The sequence below is a fragment of the Brugia malayi genome, assembly GCF_000002995.4.
Source record: "Brugia malayi strain FR3 genome assembly, contig: Bm_v4_Chr2_contig_001, whole genome shotgun sequence".
In the NCBI taxonomy this organism is placed as follows: domain Eukaryota; kingdom Metazoa; phylum Nematoda; class Chromadorea; order Rhabditida; family Onchocercidae; genus Brugia; species Brugia malayi.
In genome coordinates, this window is record NW_025062476.1 from 10,282,141 (window position 1) to 10,305,076 (window position 22,936).

Consider the following 22,936-nt stretch of genomic DNA (forward strand, 5'->3'; position numbering starts at 1 on the left):
GCGTTGTATTTGTGAGTTTGTCTTTCCTCAGTTTACTTATTTACATAAGTTTTTTCCATTACAATTAATTAATCTATAAATAATAATGTATCGAAGAACATCCATTAGTATTCATTTATTAATTTTTTTCACTCAATATTCTCTCTTTTCCTCTCTCTCTTCCTTTGATGTGAATTTCATTTAAAATGAGTGACATTTGTAGCTTTTTAAGCAAAATATTTTTTGTTGTTATTTAATTAATTAACTTTTCTTCACAAAATAATTAAATTTCCTGCAATATATCTTATCAGCTTATCAGCCTCTTATCAGTCATTTTTTTTCTTTTTTGATAAGGATTTATCTGAAATGAGAATGTGGAATGGTTTACTGAGAAGAGAGAGTGTGCTAAATGGTGCTTGTATGGTTAAAATGTGAACGTACGATAAAGACAAATTAAGGATATTAGAAAGGTAAAAGAAAGGTCAAAGGATTGATTTTTAAAATAATTTATTGGCAGATGAATTTGAAATCAATGATATACTGAAACAGCAGCGAATAAATAAAATTTATTAAAGTTAATATAATTAGAATTTCAGCTCAGCTAGGAATAAATTTGATAGTTGAATGGAAAATTTGCGGTCAATCATAGCGAATTATTGAATAGGTAGAAAATTCCGTCCCTTCAAAGTTCACTCTTTGATGTTTTCTTTCTTTCTTCACCTTTTTTTTTCAAATAGAATCTGCTCAAACAAGGAAATTCATTTGACAAAAATTGATTGAATTGACGCAGCTATTTTCAACATAAAGCATAAATAACATTTCATTTTCTCTTTTCAAATATTCTAAAAAAAGAAATAAATTTCAACATTTAATTATTTTTTTTATTAAATTTTTTTTTGGAAATTAAATTTTCCTTATTTTTTTTAAATATTAAATTTTTTTTAGCATTAAATTTTAAAAAACGATATTAATTGCATTCATATCGTGAAATGAAGAAATCGCAAAGTATTCTTAGCATATGATTAGCTTTCAAATTTTTTTCATCAAATTACTCTTTACTTAATGCAAATCAATTTTCTTGCGCAGTGACTGTTTAAAGTTATACTTACTTACTTATGTTTACGTCACCTGAACACTAATTAATTAGTAGTGCAAAAAAATTTCAACTGTCTAAGATATATCATAGGTAAGTTTACTATTCGGATGAAATATGATCTTAATTAATGAATTAAATGATTGAAATGATGAATGAAATTGATAAGTGCTTTCAAATGTCCTTCGCAGTACAAAATTGAATGAAAACCTTCGCAAGTAATATATACATTCTCTACTGAACAATTACTCTTTTGATGATTTAAATTACTGTGTCAAATGCTGCGTATTACTACGTCAAATTCTACGTACTTTCATGATTAAGAAATTATTTCTATAATACAATTTAATGCTTCAAACTTGACGTACAACAAAAAATGTATGCTAGTTTTTGGATCTTAACTAACTGATATTTTGAGTTATTTAATATAGCATTATTATTTTATCTTGTATAAATGATTTTGTTAATAAATTATTATTAATTTGACATACAAATTATAAATACAAGAATTAACAAAAATATTAAAATTAACTTTATCTATGCCATTAATATTGTCTACCACTTGTCCGTCCTTTCATTTTTTGCTGTTATAATTGAGTGAAAAATTAATTGGTTGGTTAAATTTTACTGTTTAGTAATCAATTAAATAATTACATGACATATTATTCATCGCGAAACACAAACAAAATATTTCAATGAAAAAAGAACGAAAATTTTAATCCGAAAATTTTTCATTTCTACTGAGATTTTAATTAGATCTCTATTGCATTCTTCTCATTTTGCTGTCAACCTCCTCCCTTTTCTCATTTCATTTTTCCTTTTTTACTCGAAAGAATTTTAAAACTTAAAATCTTAGAGATTTTATCGTAATTTTTGTTTATTTTTTTCAACTATTAATCAAATTACAAAAACTATTATTAATGAGAGTAAAAATTAAGGACAATTGAATGATTTGAAAATAGTGGAATGAATAACTGGTTATTTTCAATCATTTACACGTAAATCTGGAAAGGCTTGAATTTCAATTAACAATCTCATAAACAAGCGATAATACACAGGGAATTAAATACGAGTAGAGTTACTTTTGAATAAATGGAACTAATAGCTAGAAATTATTTCTGATATAAATTAAATTTAAATTTTATTCCAGTTTACAAAAAATTGCAGATAAATATGGAGGAGACGGACAAATCATCTTCAGCTTCAGCATCATCTCGTTCAATTCCTGCATATCATCGAGGAAATGGTACATTACGTGGTGGTGGTGTACAGAAACTATACCATACCGGACCGGTTAGCTCCAAATTTTATTTATTAATTCATTTTTTTAAAAAGTTCTTTCGATTTTTTTTTTTAGTAATACAAATTGGAACTTTAAAAATTTAAGTAAATAAGGCATATTTTCAGACATTCAAAGCATATAAACGAAAATTGGATCATCGATTGGGATACTGCACTGTTGGCTGCCTGATCACAGTTGCTGTCGTGTTGACAATCTTCGGTTTATTTCATGAAATGGCACATCAAGAATTAACGCAATATATTGAATCGATACGTGAAATGATCATGAATTCAATACCTTCTAGAACACTACCAAGTACGACTACTGTTGCTGATTTATCAGAAATTACTTCTACCAACGATGACGAAATCTTACTTAATGATGATTGGTTAGATGGTAAATTCAGCTAAATTTTAATTTTCTAAATATTTAAACACAAACATTTTTTGTGAAAAATTTTCGAAATTTCACGAAAAATGCTTACAAATTATTTTTAATTGTTATAATAAAAAATAAAAAAGAAAACTCTTTTCTATTTTTTTCAGTCTTTGTTTATAGCATTCAGATATGTTATCATTTTTTAGCATTTTAATTTGATTTAATCTGAAATGAAATAATTCGAAATATTCTAGCATTAGTGTGCATCTTATACAGATGTTCGATCTATGATATTGTTTTTCTATGAGAATATATGAGATAATTGATGAAAAAAGATCGGCGAAAATAGAAAAATTGTACAGATTAAATGATAAACTGATAATTGAGTTATCACTTAGCTATAATTTGACTATATTATTCCACTATTAGTTTTAATTTTCTAGTCAAACCAGTGAAGTTTCTTTTTTCTTTAAGAAACTTTATTTGATAATGAAACAGCATTGCCGATGGAAATTGTGATGGAAATGGCGAAGTTAGAGGAACAAGAAGTTAAACTAGAAGAGGACAATGTACCGGATGAGAAGATGCTAAGCATTCCGTACAAGGAACCGGAAACTTGCTTTGGTTCTAAAGATGTGAATAAGGAAAAATGTTTAACAGTTACCGAACTTGACGAATATCACAATGTATTACTTAAAGTATGTCATATATTTTATTAGTTTTTAATATTTCATAATTCATCAATGTTTGGAGTTATAGTCGAGCAAATTGATAAGGATGAATTCATTGATGAATTTCTGAATCAAATTCTTTCTCAATCAATTATTTAAATTTATTTTATTGAAAATAACCAATTAAATTTGATGCTTCTTTCTATTACTTTTGTTTTCTCAAATAACGAAAGATATTTCTATTATTTTCAAAAAATTTTTATAGTCATTAATTTATGTAATAAAAGTTCTATCAGTTATCGATTGAGCATTGAAATACGTTGATCATATAATTGCACCAACAAAGTATTCCGTTAAGAATAATTCATTTAGGTCTTTTCCAATTAATGAAATTAATTTCAGTCACATATAGCTCTGTGGAATTTAATTACTGTCAATATTATTGTTGCAATATTCCTTTCACCAATCACATTTATGTTCAATTCCGAAATTATCAAAAATCAGTATTACAAATTATTTTATCGTGTAAGTACTCATTTAATTAACAATTAATTATCTTTACCTAATTATTAATTAAATTATATTTGTTTTATAATAATAAAATAAATAGAATTTTTCATAATTCAGATTATCAATTATCAATCGTTGGAATTTGTTCCATAAGGTAAAATTAACCATTTAATAACGATATACAATGAAAAAAAAAAATGTCAAGTTGAAATTTATGGATTAAAAAAAAAATTTATAAGTAAATATGAATTATTGAAACTTTAAATGGAAACAATTTACTTTGTTACATTTAAATCTAAGCAAATAGTTAATCAAAATAGAATTTGTATCTACAACTTACTTTCATGATATGAAAATTATTTATATTTCAATTTTTTTGCTCTTCCACAAAACTTTATTCATTTCAGATTGTTCTACTCTTGGCGCTATTTTTTATGGCTATACAATTAATTATACTAATTAATCCATTACTGTACAGTTCGTTCATGTACCCTACTATCGTTGACAAACTTTTTGTTGAAAAACTTCCACGGTTAATGCTTTCAGTGAAATTAAGAAAGGAATAACAGCATATTATTGCTTAAGTTTCAAAATATTATTGCTTAAAAAGTTGTACCAATATTTCCGGATTTGTTTTTTTCCGATAAATTCTGGAATTGCTTAAAACATGCGAAATCTTTTTACTTTCATATTTCAAATTAATGATCAGCTTTCAAATAAATAGATAGCAAATCAATTCTTTTTATTATCGGGAATTAGGAAAAGAAAAACATTTTGGTATAATATAAAATTGGGAAAAAAAGAAATAAATTTGAATTAATTTTAAAATAGCTTCCAAAATTACTGATTTAATTTAGGGAGAAGAAACTGATTAACCAAGTGGAGTTTCGATTTGCTTGTCAATTTGATTATATTAGCCAGTTGGTAGAACTTAATTTACAGGTAATCAAGTACTTTTTTTTACATCATGAAATGAATCAATCGATACAAAGTATTATATTCAAATTTATTCTCATTTCTTCAAATATACCTCTTTTAAATTTGACACAAACTGTTTTATTCTATTTAATATATTTCAACTAAAATATTTCTAAACATGTCAGTGATTATTTCAGAAGCCATGCATTCCTCGGATCAAGAATGTCCTATTGTTACCGTATGCAGTAGTGTTATTGATCATTATTGATTTGTTACCATTTCTATTCATATTTTTCACCTATGCTTGGGATAGATGGCTTAAAGATTCGTTCCTTTGCAGTATCGCTAGGAGTCGCATCGAATTAAATAATCAGCGAAGGTAAATGCTATTATTCTATGCTAAGTTGGCTGTGTTACCTGTTGAAAGATGGGTTGAGTTAGGCTTTGTTGAATAAAAGTAAAATTTAGATTATTATTTTACAATATTATCTTTTTTTTTTGGTACAACAAAAGGAGCATAGGTCAGTGATAGATTTAACAGTAATTGTTGCTTCTTCTGTTACTTTCTTTTGAATTCAACCTTTAACATTATCCATAAGCCGTTTTGTTCATTTTTACTTCAATTATAAATTTAACTTTTATTTGATATTTTAAAAATGTTAAAAATTCATCACACTTTTTCATATTTTATAGACCGCAATCACGTGAGGATATTTTGAAGAAAACAATGGAAGAACCACATTATTTGTGATATTTCAAAATATTTTAAAAAATTTCAGACAAAATCATTTGAATTTTCTCTATGCTTTCAATTTTCTTAACATTATTTTCTATTTTCGATTGTAAACGGTTTATAAACTATGACACACTGATACTTATATTTCTTTTTGTGTTCAAAGATTTCCAATCAATTTCGATTCTTTTTGATGCTTTTACACTTTATGAATGCTTTTTGCTGAATAATCACCAACATTTGATATGAGATAAAGACCATTTTTCTTTATCACTGATTAAAAATAGGATTTCATAGTTAGAGGATTTCTCATTTTAAATTATCCTTATTCAAACAATTGAAGTTGAATACTTTCAAGATTAATTCAAATCAATTTTATAAATTGTAAAGCTGCTATATTACAAATATAAATTTCAAAAATTAATTAACTCATTTAAAATTACAAAAAAAAAAACTTTAAAATAGCTATCGAAGAGGATATTTTGAATGGATCATTTATAAATATAATCAAAAAAAAAAAAAGTGAAAGCTGATTGAAAACGAAAACTGTTTGAATTAAATTCAATTTTGATAAATAATCAGGAAGAAAATGTTATCACATTAAAATTTGGTAAAGGTTAAAACAAACTGCTTATTATTTCTTCCTTTCAAGGTCATATTATCATCATTTTCTGCCATTGTTTCTATCAATTCCGGAATAGAAACCGGCTTTCAATTACCGGTTTCTTTCAGTAAAATATATTCAGAGTACTTTCTTTCATTTTTCACATTTAAATTAATTGTTTCAGTTTTCGAATTCAGTTGATTATATTACGCCATTACAGTCTAACCTTAATAGGTTCTTTTTTCATAAATCTCGAAATTAACAAATATTGATTTAATTTCACTCTAACAGCAACTATTTCATTCTCCTAAAGCTATCATTTTTATTTTTTGTTCCTCGAAATGTCATTCATATAAATATTATCAGTCACAAAGCCTTTGCTGATGAACTGTTATCATTTATTTCAAAATGTTCATCAATTCAACGAACTATCAATTTCTTTTTCTTTTCCTATAAGTAAATAAAATAAATAGCACTGAGTGCTATTTATTTTATTTATGTTATCACATGTCAGTATCAAACAATTTTTTGATAAATGCCAAAAAATAATTAATTTTCCTTTTATTTTGCTAAATAAATTTTTGGAAGCATTATTTGTATTAATTGTTTTTATTTAAATTATTCTATATTAATAATGAAAACTTTCAAATTTTTAAATGAGATCAAATGTGTCTAATTGATTTAATATTTATTATGCTGTGTGATCATCAGATCTATCCAATTATCCAATTCTGCATAAAACAGATTGTTGATCTGTTAAAGTAATAAAATACACAAAGTTGCAGTATCAAATCAGAGGTCAAAAAATTTACTGATATTTAACAATTACTTTCGTTATTTCAATTGCAAAAAAAGATTCATTCACAAATAATAATCTTAATCTTTTGACGAAACCTTTTTTTTCGATTCTTTTTTTTTTTTTAGATTTAAATCATTCATAAGTACAAGAATTAATTTATGTTACTTCTTCATTTTTTTGATGGTTTGCAAATTAGAGAAATAAGTAAAAATTAATTAGTTGAGCATTGAGATGACATTTATGTGTCATCACGTGCTTTTGTACCATTCTCGTCATTCACCAACTCACATTTTTACCTTATTTGATTGTTCAGAAGGTTCACAGATATTCCTTTCAAAAATTGCGGTAATTATGGAACAAAATTGAATGTTTCAATTTTCTCAAATATATAAATGCCATGCTGTCATGAAAATTAAATAAAATACATATGAAACAATAAGAATTCCTTAAAAGTTATTCCGAAACAAAAGAACAGAAATTTTGACAGATGAAAATAGAAATTTGATAAAATATGTTATTTTCAAGAGGGAGTGTGAGATGCTATTTTGGAGTGCTCTTGCTGATTGCATTTAGCACTTAGAACTAACGTTTCAAACAATGAAATTGATAGATTAGCGGTGCAAGAAGCAATGCAACGTACGCTGCAGTAACAATGAGATTTGTTACTGCTTGAAACTGAAAAAGAAACAACAAAAATCGGAACATTTGATTTATTTCGATTTAATATATGTTTGAACTGAAAATTTGTTTCCATCAGAACTAATACATCAAATGTGCGTTCCCGAGTACTGAAACTTTCGTAGGCATATCATAAACAATCCTTTGAAGAAAAGTAGATGAGTAATGCAAAACAAGTCGATGAATCCAAAATTTCCGGACTACGTTTTGTATTTTTTCAGAAAAAAATATTGTGTATTATCAATATTTTAATTTAATAGTTAAAACATTGATTTTCAAATCACAGTGTAATTAAAACATTTTTGAATGCCGCAGTTGAAATAAAGATTGAAAGTTTAAATTTAAAAAGAAATTTGAACTTTAGAGAAGCGGTGAACGGTGAAATTTTGGTTCCCTAAATTGTACTTTAAAAAGGAAATTGAAATAAAAAGAGTTAAATTAAATGAATTGCAATTGTTACTACTTTCAAATCTCAAAATTACTCTTTTTTCATTGATAACTTCTTGAGAATAAATTAATTTACTCCAAATCCTCTATAAACATACAATATATATAATTCCATCACGTTGACAAGTTTGAGACAATTGGATATTTACTGTGAAAGTAAAATCACTAAGACTTCTTAGGGAAAGCCTTTGTGTGTTGTCCGTAGGCAATTAGCAAATTATCACCTTTTCGACGAATTTCGGCACGAGTATGAGCCAATTTCGCGTTGCTATGCAACAAAGTACCATTCACAACGATCGTGTCACCAAGTTTGGCACAATTTGGATACCTATGTTAATATGGCATTGGTAATTAAGCATAATAAACAGAGATAAAAAGAAAGGAGAATCGTTATTTCTGCTCTTTTCAGATAAGAATGAAAAATGCCATTTGCTTATTTCAAATATTATAGATGAAAAGATCAAATCTGCTGATATATTTTTAATTTGATTTAATAATTTATGTTAAAATTCAACAAATAAATACTTAAATGACAAACAGTAATAATTGTATTTTAAGCACAAATAATTTTTGAATTTTATGAAAAACTTTACGAATAAATAAATTAGTTAATTAAACTAACGACATATTGAGGTTGATCGAAACGCCCAGGTCACCAATTTTACTGCTCATTATTGCAACCGATGTGACCATATCAACAAGTGTAGCTAAGCAACCCTCATGTAATTGTCCTGATGAGTTCAAGTGCGCATTTGTCACATCCATTTCAACTTCTACAGTTCCTTCATTCACAGATGTCACGCGGCACTAAATTATGGACAAAGAGAAAAATTACTTTTCTAGCATCTAATATGAACTGAATTGAAACATCAAGACTAATTTAAGTTTTAAATGAAATCTAGGAAAAGGAAACTTTTAAGTTCTGAATTAAATTTAAAAAACAGGAAACTATGAGGATTTGGAATTCAGAAAAATGTATTGAAGAATAAGAAAGTGGCAAAAATTGTTCGAAACGACCTACTTAGAGAATTATGCAATTATCTGTGAAAACTTTATTTCAAATTCTTGCAATTTTGGATTTTTGGATTCGAAAAAATTATAATCCTTATAAATTATATTTCAGCAAAATATTTAACATTTCCTAACGAAGTAATTTAATGATAACAACTAATATGTAACTTACAGTGCGAACGAATCCAGAAAATTTATCAAATGATTTGAAAGCTTTTGTTGCCAATTGAAGATATTTGTTAGCCATGCCAATAATTTAAATAAAATCTAGAAAAAAACTACGAAAATTCGGAATTTAGATGGAAGATGATGAAATTAATCGAATAAGAATGCTTGATTAACCCCAAACAACCGGAAAACATAAAAGCTCGTTTTGAAATTAACCATTATTTCGTGCTATTTCCATAATTTTTTAATAAAATATTAATTTTAGTGATTTAATAAAATTTGATTTTTAAGCTACCAATCAAAATGACTATTAACATATTTAACAAAATGACTACTAATATTTAATATATTTAAGGATTGGTTTACCTTTTTATTACAACAATTTTTCCAACATAAAATCATCCTATGGCTGCTACAATCTTCGTCATTTAATAATTAAATTATCATTGTCCTTTTCAAATTTCAATAAAATGATTAAAAATTTAAGCACGAAAAGTTTTTTGAAGAGTATATACAAGATTTCAAGAAATTATTGTCGGCAATGATCGACTGTACACAAAAGAATTAATTTTAGAGGCTTTATTTTGCTTTTAAAAGTTTTAGTTATGTAATCAAAATAGAAGGACACAGAAGACTCTTGAAAACTTTTCGCCTATTTTAAGTACTGTCACTATTATAACTAAGTTTTTAAAATTTATCGAAAAATTTCACATACTGAATTTTTTTTCTAATTTGAAAATATCGCAGTAAAATATCTATTGTAAATATCAGTCATGATATTCGCAATGACTTATGGTGCATTTAATGAGTATAATTCTTTAAGGGAGAATCTGGGAATCCAGAAAAAAAAAGCTTTAATTATGTCCCAAATAATAGAAACAATTAAGGAAAATTAATTTATTTCATCATACAATTAATATTTTCAGTGCATATAATTAATTGTGAAATAGTTTTAAAAATTTCAAATCAAATTGTGATATCTTAGGAAGGAAGTTTAATTTCATATGAAAACTGCTTTATTTGCAAGAAATTGTTGTCGACGTTCCTTTTTCTCAGCTTGTTGTAATTTCTTTTCTTCTTGTTCAGCTCGAATTTCTTCTTCAAATCTGCTCAGTTTTGTTTGTTCTTCGATCTTAAAAAAAAAAAAAAAAAAGCAGAAATAAATATTAAAAATGTCAAACAAAGTATAAAGCTATTAAAAAACAAAGCAAAACAAAAAAAAAAAAAAAGTACTGAGTAAATTGCTGTACTTATTGCAATATATTTATTTGAGTATCATAAGTATAAACAAATTATTTAAATAAATTTAACTTTATGAAAATGTTATAGAATAATCTAATCTTTTTTCACAGAATAATGAAAAAAGACCAAAAAAAAAAAAACTCTCTAAATGTCAAAATTTTTAAATCCTTCATCAAATTTCCAAAAAAAAGGAAATAGAAACCTTAGCTTCGAAGAAATCAGCAGCAGCATGCACTCCCTGCTTGACAACATCTACTGATGCAGCTAATTCATTAAAAACTTTTGCACAAGACAGTTGACCGGTTGATGCATAACGAAATATAAGCATGAACTCACGTGGACTTACTTTACCATCCTGATCTTCGTCTACCTAAAATGTTTAAGACATTCATGACAAATCTGATGAGAAATCTATCAACAACAAATTTTGTATCCTAAAGAAACTAGGAACTATTTGTTTTGATTTCTGATTTGATATATTTATATTCGGGAATAGATCAATCAATTAATTAGTCTGTTTTAAAATACTATCATTTCTCGGGAAAAGTTTTCAAATAACAGTTAAGGATTTACTTTAAAAATATAAACTTTACCAGTTTGAGCATATTTTTTAGTGCAATATGTGTTTGTGCTTCACCCAATTTCTCCATCATTCGTTTCAGTTCATTAAAATCGATATAATTATCGTTATCCTCATCATATCTGTTATTTTACATGCAATAGTTTACAACCTTTCAACAAATGTCACCTATGATTGTTGACGAAAAGCGCCAAAATATTTGGTATAATTGACAACAACTCATTTATGAAATGAAATATTCAGGATGAAAGAAAAAAAGAAAAACTCAACTGCACAATGATTTAAAGAATATACAGCCCAATTTTTCTTTTAAAAAAATAAACATACATTTGGTACATTAAATCTCGAAATAACTCATAAATTTTGATATTTGAAGTTTAAAAATATGATTGAAACTAACTTTTTAAATGTTTCCATAAAATATTTTATTTGTTTCCGTGTAAATTCATGAAATTCAGAATAGACAGAAAGTTTAGGAGGCTTTGCTTGCTCTACTGGTTCACCTATAATTAATTATAGAATAATGGTTAATAGTCATTCAACTCATTAATTAAAAGAAAAAAAAAACGTAAACAATAGTGAATAAGGATAAGGCAGAGAATGAAAAAGATAACCTTCAGCGATCATATTCCTTCTGGCTAATTTAGCAGCTAACTCATCATAATCGTTACTGAGAGATGATTGAGAATTTGTGGAGCAAGTTGGCGAATTTAGCGACTGATTCATATTTATCTTCAAAATATACTTTTATTAATTTGTTTCCATCAAAAGTCTTTTTAAACGAACACAACAATTAGATGAAAATATTGAAAAGAATTTTAAAATCAAAAAATCAGTTTATCAATGAGCTAGTTAATCTTAATTATCTAGAAGGCAAACTTATCATTCTTTCCAAATTTGATAAAACATTCTAATATTTAACTACTTTTACTATGTCATTAATTGCCAATGTACGAGAATTAATTGATGAAAAACAAGAAAGAAAGAAAGATAATCGTACTTTGCATGACTAATACAATGATTCATACAATGACAGAAAGAAATTATCATTTGTTTCGTTTTTTTTTTTTTTTGCTTTTCCTTAGATTTATAGATTTCAATGAATTATTCTTCATGCACCAATTCCTTTTTATATATCGAAATTAAAATTTAACGAAGCAAGTGGAATTATTTGGTTTACAGAATGTCAGCTTTCAAGATGTATAATTGGAAATATTAACTACGAATGAAAAAAACATATTTAGATTGTTAAAAATTGAATTTCAAAAATATAAAATTTGATAAAAAAGACATCATTACTTTTGCTAGCACACCTTTCGTCTTGAAATCGTTGTCATATAATTTTCAGGAAACAAAAATGATTTAACTAAATGATTACAATAGTAAAATGTAAGTATGAAGCAATATCTATTATATTTAAATCAATGGATCGGTTTTTAAAAGAGATGAAAGAAGAGGAAATAAATTGTTGAGCGGAAAATTAAATTGATTTTTCCTCAAAATGAGTATATCTCACTATGAGTAACAAGGATTTCTTCTTTTTATATGTGTGAGGACGATTGGAATGAAAATCGAACAAAATTATAGTCAGTAGCATTTGTCAATAAGCTACTAGCAACTAAAACCAAATTGGAAAATTGCTATAGCAGCAATAGTATTTTCTTGCTAAAAAAGTATTGAATCATTAAGATATGACGTAATTAAAAATGAAAGGATGGAGGAGAAAAAAATTGCTGATTGAAGTTACTCATTTACTGATTTCATTATATGAGCTAATGACGATATTATCAAAAGGCGCAAATGGTGCATTTTAAAGGAAAATGGTTACTCAGACTAATCGTTAAAAGAACCGAAAGTGCAGTAAAATAAAACCAAAAGAGGATTTAGAGATATTGAGATACTATCTATCTATCATTGGAAGGAAGGAGACAATAACGAGTTCAGAGGTGATACCTTCAATGAAAGAAATCATTTGAGTTGAGTCATCATTGTACTGTTATAATCAGATGGAAAGGGAAAGGGAATTTATCCGAACGAATTAATCACTTCGCCATTGCATATAAAATGCGATCTGCAAAATGGGATCAACTTTTTTCGACTTTTTTTTTGATGAATATTTTTTTTCTTTTTGGTAAATTTTCAAAGTAGGAAAAAAAAGAAATGTAAAAAAGTGGCAAAATGTGCAAATTTTAATTGGAGTAATTTTTCTCTTACACTTTGTATGGTAATCTATTTAACAGCTTCAACATAAAAATTAGAATTGTTCATATGAAAAATAAAATATGCGCAAATATTTTAAGTTACGAATATTTTGTATACTTCAATCCTTTTTTTCAATTAGTCAAGTTTGAAAGAGTACACAAGAGTATTTTGGATTAAAAATTGGAAATGCCGAATCATCCAAAGATTATAATTTAAAAGAGAAGCTAAATAATATGAAAAGTGTATAAATACAATAACCTTAGAGAGGATTTATTTGTTCTATTTTAATAAAGGATTACTTATCTTTAAGTATAACAGTTATATGTGTTGGATGAAATTTGATCATTGCATTTGTAAGGTAGGAATAAAAGTTGTGATAAGATGGATGATAAGCTAATTTTTATGATGAACATCAGAAATGGCAACCACGATAACCGAAGAATAATCAACAAATGTGGAGAATAGAGATAAGAAGCAAAGTTCAAGATCCATACTGAAAGTAAAATTTTCCTCTCGAAATTTTAATAGATTTTTGTTAAGATAAAAGCGATAACCTAAAAAAAAAGCAAATTGCTTTCTTTGGGCAAAAAGATTAAAATAATTTTGAATAATTGATTCAAATGGAACAACGAATCAATCAACCGATACAAAAGTGCGCAGAATGCCGAATAATAGCATTTTCTTTGCCTCATGAAATGAGTGATGTAACAAATTTCCGAAGAAACCTTTTCCCATCTCATCTCTCTTCTTCATCACTTCATCAATTTGCGCCTTCACTACTTTCATTCATTTGCAAATGAATTTGTTTAGCAGTAAATAACTGAATCAATCCTACAGAGAAGCTTTATCTCTTGTGAATTAAGTTTTACATTCAAGTTGAGATTTACCTTGTTTAAGAAATATAAACTTAATCAGCTTTAAAACTAATAAATCACTATAGAACTTCAAAAATTTTGACTTATTATCCTTAGTTGAGATCTAAAGCATCAAAATATGATAGATCTATCATTATATAGTAAAACTTTTTTTTGCTGATTTAAATTTATATTTCCTAAAGAAGTTTAATACTTTCGATTAAAAGAAAGAGTAAAGAAAGTATTATGAAGTGTGGGTTTCAATGTTAATGAAAAAGATGTTAAAAAATTATTAAAAAAAAAATTCTCATTCATCGCTATCAAACCAACTAATATCTTCTAGTGACATATTAGTTACGTGTAAAACTTTCAATTCAGTGAATTTTTCAATAAGCTTAACTTTGTTAGTATAATTTGTTTCATTTGTCAAGAAATCATCAAATGGTCTTTGATCATTACATAAATCAAAAAAATAGTAAAAATGTCGTATGATAATATTATCCCTTCCCTTCCTTATGAGTTAGCCTACGATAAACATGATTAAATAAATTTAGCAATTTACTAATAATAATTCTAAATCTGTAAACAAATTTAATACCGCAATAACTATAACTATATGCAGTAAAGGATAGAAAGGCGGCTAGTGGGCAATTTTATTTCCAAAATTCTTCCTTTTCCATTTCCATCAGCATTATTTGTGGAATCTTTGTCAATAGTTAAACAAAATTGTATAGCTTTCATGGAAACAATATAAAATTATTGTTCAAAAAAAAAAAAGAAAAGTTTGCTTTAGTTATTCATTTCCCAAAATGCATGCATATAAGAAATGATTGGAAAATAAATAATTGATTTACAAATTTATGTGAATACCCGGCTGAGCGTATTTGGTTTCTGATTCAACCATCAATAAACAGCCGTTACTCAGACGAAGATGATAGTGACCTAATTGTGGTTGGCTGATGAATGTTGAAAATATATACTAAGTGCGTCTAATTCCTGATTAGTTTAACTCTAATTCTAACAGAAAAAAAATATTTTCAATGAATTGAAATAAGAAATAGCGTTGTATTCATTAACAACTAATATAATAGCATAAAATAGAAGAAACGAAAAATTAGTTTTGTAAATGTGAAATGAATAAATAAAAACAAAACAAAGCAAAAAACAAAAACAAATTCTTGAAGGAAAGAAAAAATGTATTCTTAGAGAAGGAAATGAGATTTTAATTAATATTACACAATCAGTGATAATCTTAACGCTAAAAGAATATATGTTGATTTGATTAATCGAATTATATCGAGATATGATATCAATGCATGTGACATACGACAGCAAAAGACAGAGATTATGAGTGATTCTATTACTTATAATGCTTATTATAGTTTCGTTAAAGTTCAATGATGAATTAATTAACAATCTATCAAGAATACGAAAAGATGTGAAAAAGTATTGAAAATGTTTATAAGAAAATTAAAGTACAATTACTGGAAATGAAACAGCGATAGTATATCATCATCACATCATCATCATCAACAACAACATCAACAACAACAACATCACACATATAGAGAGATACATCCTTGCACAGTAATTAGAAAATAATTAACCATGCAGAAAGGACAGGTTATTAAAGGTGAGGCACAAAAAGAAAGAAAAATAGCACTTAAACAGGATGAAATGAGATTTTCAGGTATATTGGTGGCAAAAATGATAGGAAAAATAATTTATAATATTCATCTCTACTTCACTCAAATTTTCCATTGAAAAATTACTCCTAGTTTATTAAATGTATTTGCACATCAATCAATTATGATACCTTAAATATGTACGGAATGGCAGAATTATTCATACAGTACAGATCAAATCAGCATAGCATGTAATTTGATAGTGTCGCATAATGTAAGGATCATATAATCTACGTTACGAATTGATAGATTAATGGCACTTACTGATGATGAGACGGATTTCTTTGAAACTGGAGATGGTTTTCCGGAATCTTTACATTGTGATTCTGTTAAACTGAGATCAATAGAAATATTCTTTGGCAAAACTGGTGGAGGAGTAAGATGAGATTTCTCTTTTTCTGCAGTATTAATATCAATGAGAGCAAAAGGAGTAGCACTTTCCGCCTCCATTGATATCATTGACTTTTTTTGCCTTTGTCTTGCCAACTTTGCTTCCAGTTCTTCTCTTTCCTGTTGAAATAATTGAAACAAATTTTAGAAATGGGCTAAATATAGATAAAGCATTTTAAAAAAAGTTTAATTTTTAAGAATCGAAGAAAGATTAGATTAAATTGGAGTTTAAATTGATTTTACTTTCAGTTTTGTTTCGCTTCAGTTACTACGTGGGACAATTTGATTTTACTCAGCTGTGCTATTATTACTCAATCTTTTGGCTTCCGTTGGCCTCGGTATAAAATCTGAGTCCACTGAAGCATAAAGCATAAATATATTTGCCTTTTAGATTGTAACATCGAACCCAACAATCAATACCACTGATGGAAGTTTCAAGTTTTAAAAATCTAAACTAAGCTAACTGTTAGGCTTGCAAATGATTACCTAATTACAATCTTAAATGAGCTAAAACTGATTACTAATTTCTTCAGTATTAATATTAGAAACTTAGTACTGCATCAATATGCCAATTCGAAATTCAACACTGCAAGTATGTGAAGTAATTGTAGTAAAGCTATAAATTAAATAACAAAAGACATTTTCAAACGTTTTATTCCTTCAAAACTGATCTGTTTCCTTTCTTCCAAAAATAATTAATTACATTTTTTTTTTTTCGAATGAACATCAATGGGTATTATTTCTTCTCATTTAAAATGACTGCAAAATTTTATTGATTTGATCTCATTCAAGTGAAATGAAAAGTTTTTATCATAGGAATCAATTCACATTTCTTGATACTATCAAAACAACCGCTAAAATTTTTGAATAACTACTACTAAAAATCACTACTCACATTGTTGTCAATGACCTTCCCGCGCTACGATAGGGTATCTTTATTTTTTAAAATAAAAGAGACCAATGATATTTCAAAATATTCACAAAAAAAAAAGAAAAGAAATTTAATTATTCATGAAGTTAAAGAGAGTCTGAAATATTATACATAAAATATAATGCCTCAGAGGATTAGCTCTTTAATATTCATCGTTTAGAATGTAAGTGTGAACTAATATGTATGTGCTAATAGAATCTAATTACACAATCAGGTATAGTTTTAAAATTTGCAAATATAGAATTGTGATTATTATTTTTTTTTAAAAAAAAAAAAACGTGGGTCAAAGATTAATTAATCAAAAAAGAAGATATACCTTTTGAAGAATCGAATCATCAGAAACAAATTTTTTCAACTGCTCATGATGATTGCCTTCATGATGAACAATGGGAACAATCGGAGCAGAGCATTTTGATGATAAGGGGGGCAAATCACTTCTTTCATTAAAATCATCAGAATGATTAACCGTTCGCTCTAAAACTACTAATCATTGAACGGATAAATTAAACTTTATAAGATGACTATTAATTTCATGAAATTTCTCTAAAATCGTCGTCTTCAGCTTGCAAATATAAAATTTACCTTGAATAAGATTATCCACAATATTCACCGATGTTAAAGGTTTTTTTAATGACTCTGGTACATAGTCCATCGAGGACAAAACTTTACGTGAAAGTGTCTGTTCGATAAATTTATCCATATCGGTCCACTCGTTATCTGACACTATTTGCTGTCCTTGTAACAGCGGTAGTTGTGCTGATGATGGTGGCGGTGGCGGTGGCGGTGGTGGTGGCGGTGATAGTTGTGGTGGTGGCGGTTCTGGAATGACAGCATGTTGCTGTACCGTTGTTGATTCTTCAGTAACGAATGATGCACGGTCATCAGTATCACAGCTCAATTTATTAAATCTTTTTGCCAATTTCATAGCTAATTCTTTGTCAACCATCGTTACAACAACACTTCCTCCTCCTTTTCCCTACTGATAACTAATAAAATTTGTTGAAGTTTCTAGTTCGAACTTTTAGTGCCTCCAACTCTCTTTACTCCTTGTAGCAGCACTCCTCTTCTGATATCCAATATTATTCATCCGATTTACACATCAACAACTGGTGAACAGACAAGCATACAAAGTGATTAAACAGTGAGCATCCAATTTCTCAGATTATTTCCAGAATGATCAGTTTCCTCTCTCTCTCTCTCTTCCCAAGACTCTCGAATTTTCTAATCTTACACTTTACTTTTCTTGCAGTTCCCTTAAATTTCAAAAAAAAAAATGAAAATTTCAAATAAAATGGCGAAAATTCATTTTTTGTGTAAAATGCTAAGCTGAAATGAAAACAGTATAACAGAATTATGATATAGCACTATGATTTTCATAATAAATTCTCATATTTTCCTGAATTTTACTTGGTGATAATATTATTGAATGTAACAACTTACATTACTATATGATGAAGCAACTAACATTAATTGTAATTTTTAATTTCACACATTTCAAGGTAGCGTTTCAAGGTAGCTTTTTTTCTCGAGAAATATTAAAATGAATTACATTCAAATAGTCAACCAAAAAATATCAACAGTGTTTGCTTGCTTATGATTACATCTCATTAATAAATTTTTTTTTTTTATTGCAAAAATTACTAAAACTAATAAGTGGAAAGGAAAGAAATTCCAAAGAATCATAAACTCAGATTTCTTTAAACTTATGCAAAAAAACACAGAGATAAAAAAAAACTCACTTTAAAAAAAGAAAAGTAAAAGGCGAATGGTTCAACAGAGAACGATTTTAAAGTAATTAAATTTTTATTAACACACAAGTACTCTTTCACAATTTAAACAACAAAGAATAAACATGGTCATTTATTTTTGATGAAGAAAAAAGAAATATATGAAGTAACCAAATTATTGAAACATTTATACAGATAAGAAATGAAATAAGAAAAATTCTCCTTCTCCCTCTTACTCTATCCCTCTCTCTTCGTACAGAAAAATCATTAATTTAAAACTTATTATTTTTCTAAAAAAAGTGTTCTAATCCTATAGACTGCAAATTTTTGACAGTTTTTTGATTGAATTTAGTCAGCAACTAACAATTAGTATAAATTTATCATTAACTAATTCAAAACTTAATATAGTTAATAAGAATGATGGACTTATGCTAATTGTTAGTTTTTTTTGATAGTAAAGTAATCTTATACTTTCATCCAATTTTTCACTTATTACTTTTTCTTATTTCTTATATTTCTACTTAAATTGTAGAGAGAGAATCGGATAAAAACTTGAATTGAATGAATCTGAATAAAATAAAAGGAGAAAAAACTTGGACTGGATTTTCTATTCTGTCAACTTTCGAGACAGTCGGTGACAAGTAAAACCTAATTTAATGAAACACAATTTGAATAGAAATTTTTAAAGAATCAGTATTACTCAAACAAACCTTAACATTAATATTAAAAAAGAGAGTTGGATTAGTGCCACATGTGATAACTAATAACTGGAAAGATAAATAATTTTGAGAACATTATTATTAATTTGAGTAGAAATACATAATTTTAAAATAATGCATCCTTGTCCAAAATTTTTTTTTTAAAACTATTAATTTTGAAAGTCAATAACTAATATCAAAATAAACTTACTTTAAAAAGTGATACTTTGTATTATTAGTACTGTTTCTAGTTAATGAACATTTTTGGAACCATTCAAACAGAGCGTCCATTTCAGCTTCTCAACTTTATCACTCCTTGCTGATATCGCCACTCTAAAAATGCTTATCTTATTAAAAAAGAAAAAAAAATTCATATGTAAGCAAAATAATGCCAAATATGTTTTTTCAATAGTAACTCTCGGAAATTTGTTGTGTCATAATTAAGAACTTTAGTTTACATTAAAAACACAATAAAATTTATTGAATAATTCCAATAAAGCCAAGATGCACTGTACTACGTGTAATGAACTAACTGAACTCAGCTAATTGCTCTAAAATTAACACTAGAAAAACGCCAAAAATTAAAATGATGTATCGATTTTTAAAAATTTTGAATTTTTAAAATTTTATGGAAATCAAGAAATGTTTGACATCAAAGATACTTGTAAAGTTTAATACTAATCTTGCATATATGTGACTTTTCATAGAGCTGCGGGAATTGAAATAGATAAAATGTATGTGCAGTGATTAATGTATTCTCTTCAATTAAAATGTATAAGAAAATATAGGATGCACGGACAATGGAATTGCATCCGTGAATTAAATTCAAAATCTTTGTACAATAAATTTTAATTTTACAAGATAATTAGTCTGAAAACATGAAAATTCCCACTTCATTCTACCATTATATAAAAATATTGGAACATAAGGATTTAATCCCATCTAAAATCTAATAGTATAAATAAAACAACCCGAAATTCGTTCGCCTTTATATGAAACACATACACATATAACTTTTGCCATATATTGCAGAACTTGTGGCACAGTCCTTTTCAATTGGAAACTTCTCCAAGACCAAAACATCCAAGTATTTTTATGCTGTAATAATTCATTGTCATAGCCTGTTTCCATTCACATTGCTTCTCCAATACCACTTCCCGCTAGACACCATTAATTAATTAATCAATTCCGACAAATGCACTTTAACTGTTCTGCATAACATTTTAGTTTTACTCTTCTGACATTAACATCATTCTAATGCATCGCAGAAAAGCTTTTATGCACAATGAAACTATCCACAAAAAACGAAATTTTCAATACGAATTAAAATAATAATCAAGAAGAGAGTGACACATGAATGCCATACAACAACATTAACAATAACAAAAACACTTTGATTCTGTTGACAAGACGTTAAATACTTTTCTGCGCGTCCTCATTTAAAGAAAAATGAGACAAGATACAGAAAATTTTTCAACCATTTAAAAGTTGCAAACGACTGAAAGAATAAAGACATATGTAAAGTCAATTACAACTATAATGTTACTATCAAAAGCTAAATGTGATAGGTTGGAAGCGAAGTTGAGCAATGTCACCAAAGTTAATGGCTAACCTTCTTATTTGGTTGGATTAACTTGTAGCTAAAATAAAAACTGTCTCTTCAAATTCACAAACATTGTTATATATATTCCATTCGATAAGCAATGAAGTTATTTAACTTAAAGAGCATTAAAAATATCAAATTTCATGGTATTTTAATAAACCAGTACTGCAAAGTTAATGAAAGTAAATCGTTCTTTTTTTTTTTTTTTCATTAAATGAAAATCGATGTTTCAATGGACAGTCGAGAAATATTGCACAAGCACGAACTAAATATTTGTGACAACAACATCGCTTAAACAACACTACTCAGAAAACAAAGTGCCTCCATTTTGAAATGAAGAAAGAATGATTTAGAATTCCAAATTTTTGCCCAAAAGTAATAAAATAACAACGAACATCCGTAAAAGATCCATTTAGGAATGTGATTCATAAATCTAAATGTTCCAGAAATAGCCAAGACGACTTCGTGATGATATATATATATATATATGCCGAATATTATATTAGAAGGCAGTGTATGATAAGAAACTTGAAGAAAGGAATATTAGAGATCAAGAGGGATGCAATCAATATTATTTGTTTTCAGCTGATAATACTCAGTATTACATCCTTAAATTCATTTTATTGTCATTTCATGAATTGGCAAGTTTTTACATTTGACTTCAGCTTGGCATCAAGCTATCTGATAGATATGTATCGCATTGAATTAACTACTCTTATTTTTAAAAAGAGAGGCTAGCAGTTACTCGAATTTCGTTTTTAGAATTTTGTTTTTACAGGAATCAGTTTGTTTTAAACTATCAGTATTTTTGATAATCTGATTTTTCTTGAGAATAGATAATTTCTTAATTTATCGACAATTTCAGCCATGATAATTAGTAAGAAGGAGCAAATATTTCGATTCAATTCCACTAACGTCAGCATGTCTAAGGCATTCAGTAGAAGAACACCTTTCTGAAAAAGATATTTTATTTCGTTTCAAAAAACATTTTCCGGAAAACACAGTGAATTTTAAATTTAAAAGGTCTACTTCTTTTTATAACAGTAAGACTGCACGTCATAAAAGCCTCTTAAAACAATAAAAATGAATCAATAAATTTGTGAAGTATTGCATATCCTCAATAATTGAAATCTTGTTAAAATTCTTCAAAATAAGCAACTTGGAATGATCAAAATCAGTACCTGTTGAATATTTACGACCGGAAATAGTCTCGAAACAAGCGGAGCATATTTTTGCTTGACAGCAACTTATCGTTATGTATTTACCTTCTTCCACGTATTTTTTACATATACCGTCGCACAGATTGGACTCATCCACCTCAGATGCTTTTCCTGAACAATCATTCGCTGGGCAAACTAAACATCGGTCACTTTCTGCAGGGAAAAATAGATTACAGGTGAAATTTAGAAGTTAGTGATAGATCATGTCATATCTTTTATTTATGGAATTTAGCCTGATGCCTTACCGATCTCTGAAAATCAATCGTCGGCTGGTAAATTTGCAAAATTTAGCATACATCTCTTTCTTCAAGCTATTATGGAGGAAAATTATCGGTTATCATGTAATAAGCAATTCTTAATTGTGACCCATAATTTGTAGTACATCTGACCAAAGATTTCTAAAGTTTTTGTATTGAAGAAACCGCCTGCTATGTTAACATATTTCGAGAAGTTGCAAAATCAGGAAGTGAACTTTTCATATTCTCACGAATTATTTTATATGCAAAATATTTAGAAAAAACACTAATAACATC

The 22,936-nt window shown here is 27.2% G+C and overlaps 3 protein-coding genes across 4 annotated transcripts; 1 reads left to right on the forward strand and 2 right to left on the reverse strand.

Moving 5' to 3' along the window:
- Window positions 1-2,245: 2,245 nt before the first annotated feature.
- Bm2324 (Uncharacterized protein) lies at window positions 2,246-5,582 on the forward strand (the record flags this gene model as incomplete). Of its 2 annotated transcripts, none has more annotated exons than XM_043079141.1 (8): window positions 2,246-2,365; window positions 2,480-2,750; window positions 3,207-3,430; window positions 3,806-3,928; window positions 4,321-4,445; window positions 4,771-4,855; window positions 5,029-5,210; window positions 5,525-5,582. In XM_043079141.1, the coding sequence occupies 8 exons, from the start codon at window positions 2,246-2,248 to the stop codon at window positions 5,580-5,582; spliced, it is 1,188 nt and encodes a 395-aa protein (XP_042935075.1). The 2 variants fall into 2 exon arrangements, with proteins under 2 accessions (XP_042935075.1, XP_042935076.1); XM_043079142.1 differs by having other exon boundaries at window positions 2,480-2,669.
- A 2,675-nt stretch (window positions 5,583-8,257) lies between these two features.
- Window positions 8,258-9,350, reverse strand: Bm2380 (Uncharacterized protein; the record flags this gene model as incomplete). Its single annotated transcript, XM_001892128.2, has 3 exons — window positions 8,258-8,420; window positions 8,715-8,899; window positions 9,276-9,350. 3 exons carry the CDS (start codon window positions 9,348-9,350, stop codon window positions 8,258-8,260), a joined length of 423 nt encoding a protein of 140 aa, XP_001892163.2.
- A 921-nt stretch (window positions 9,351-10,271) lies between these two features.
- On the reverse strand, window positions 10,272-17,855 carry Bm6638 (Uncharacterized protein; the record flags this gene model as incomplete). The annotated part of the gene is made up of 8 exons (XM_043079143.1): window positions 10,272-10,403; window positions 10,716-10,883; window positions 11,107-11,215; window positions 11,494-11,596; window positions 11,708-11,825; window positions 16,099-16,344; window positions 17,472-17,629; window positions 17,738-17,855. 8 exons carry the CDS (start codon window positions 17,853-17,855, stop codon window positions 10,272-10,274), a joined length of 1,152 nt encoding a protein of 383 aa, XP_042935077.1.
- Window positions 17,856-22,936: the final 5,081 nt, after the last annotated feature.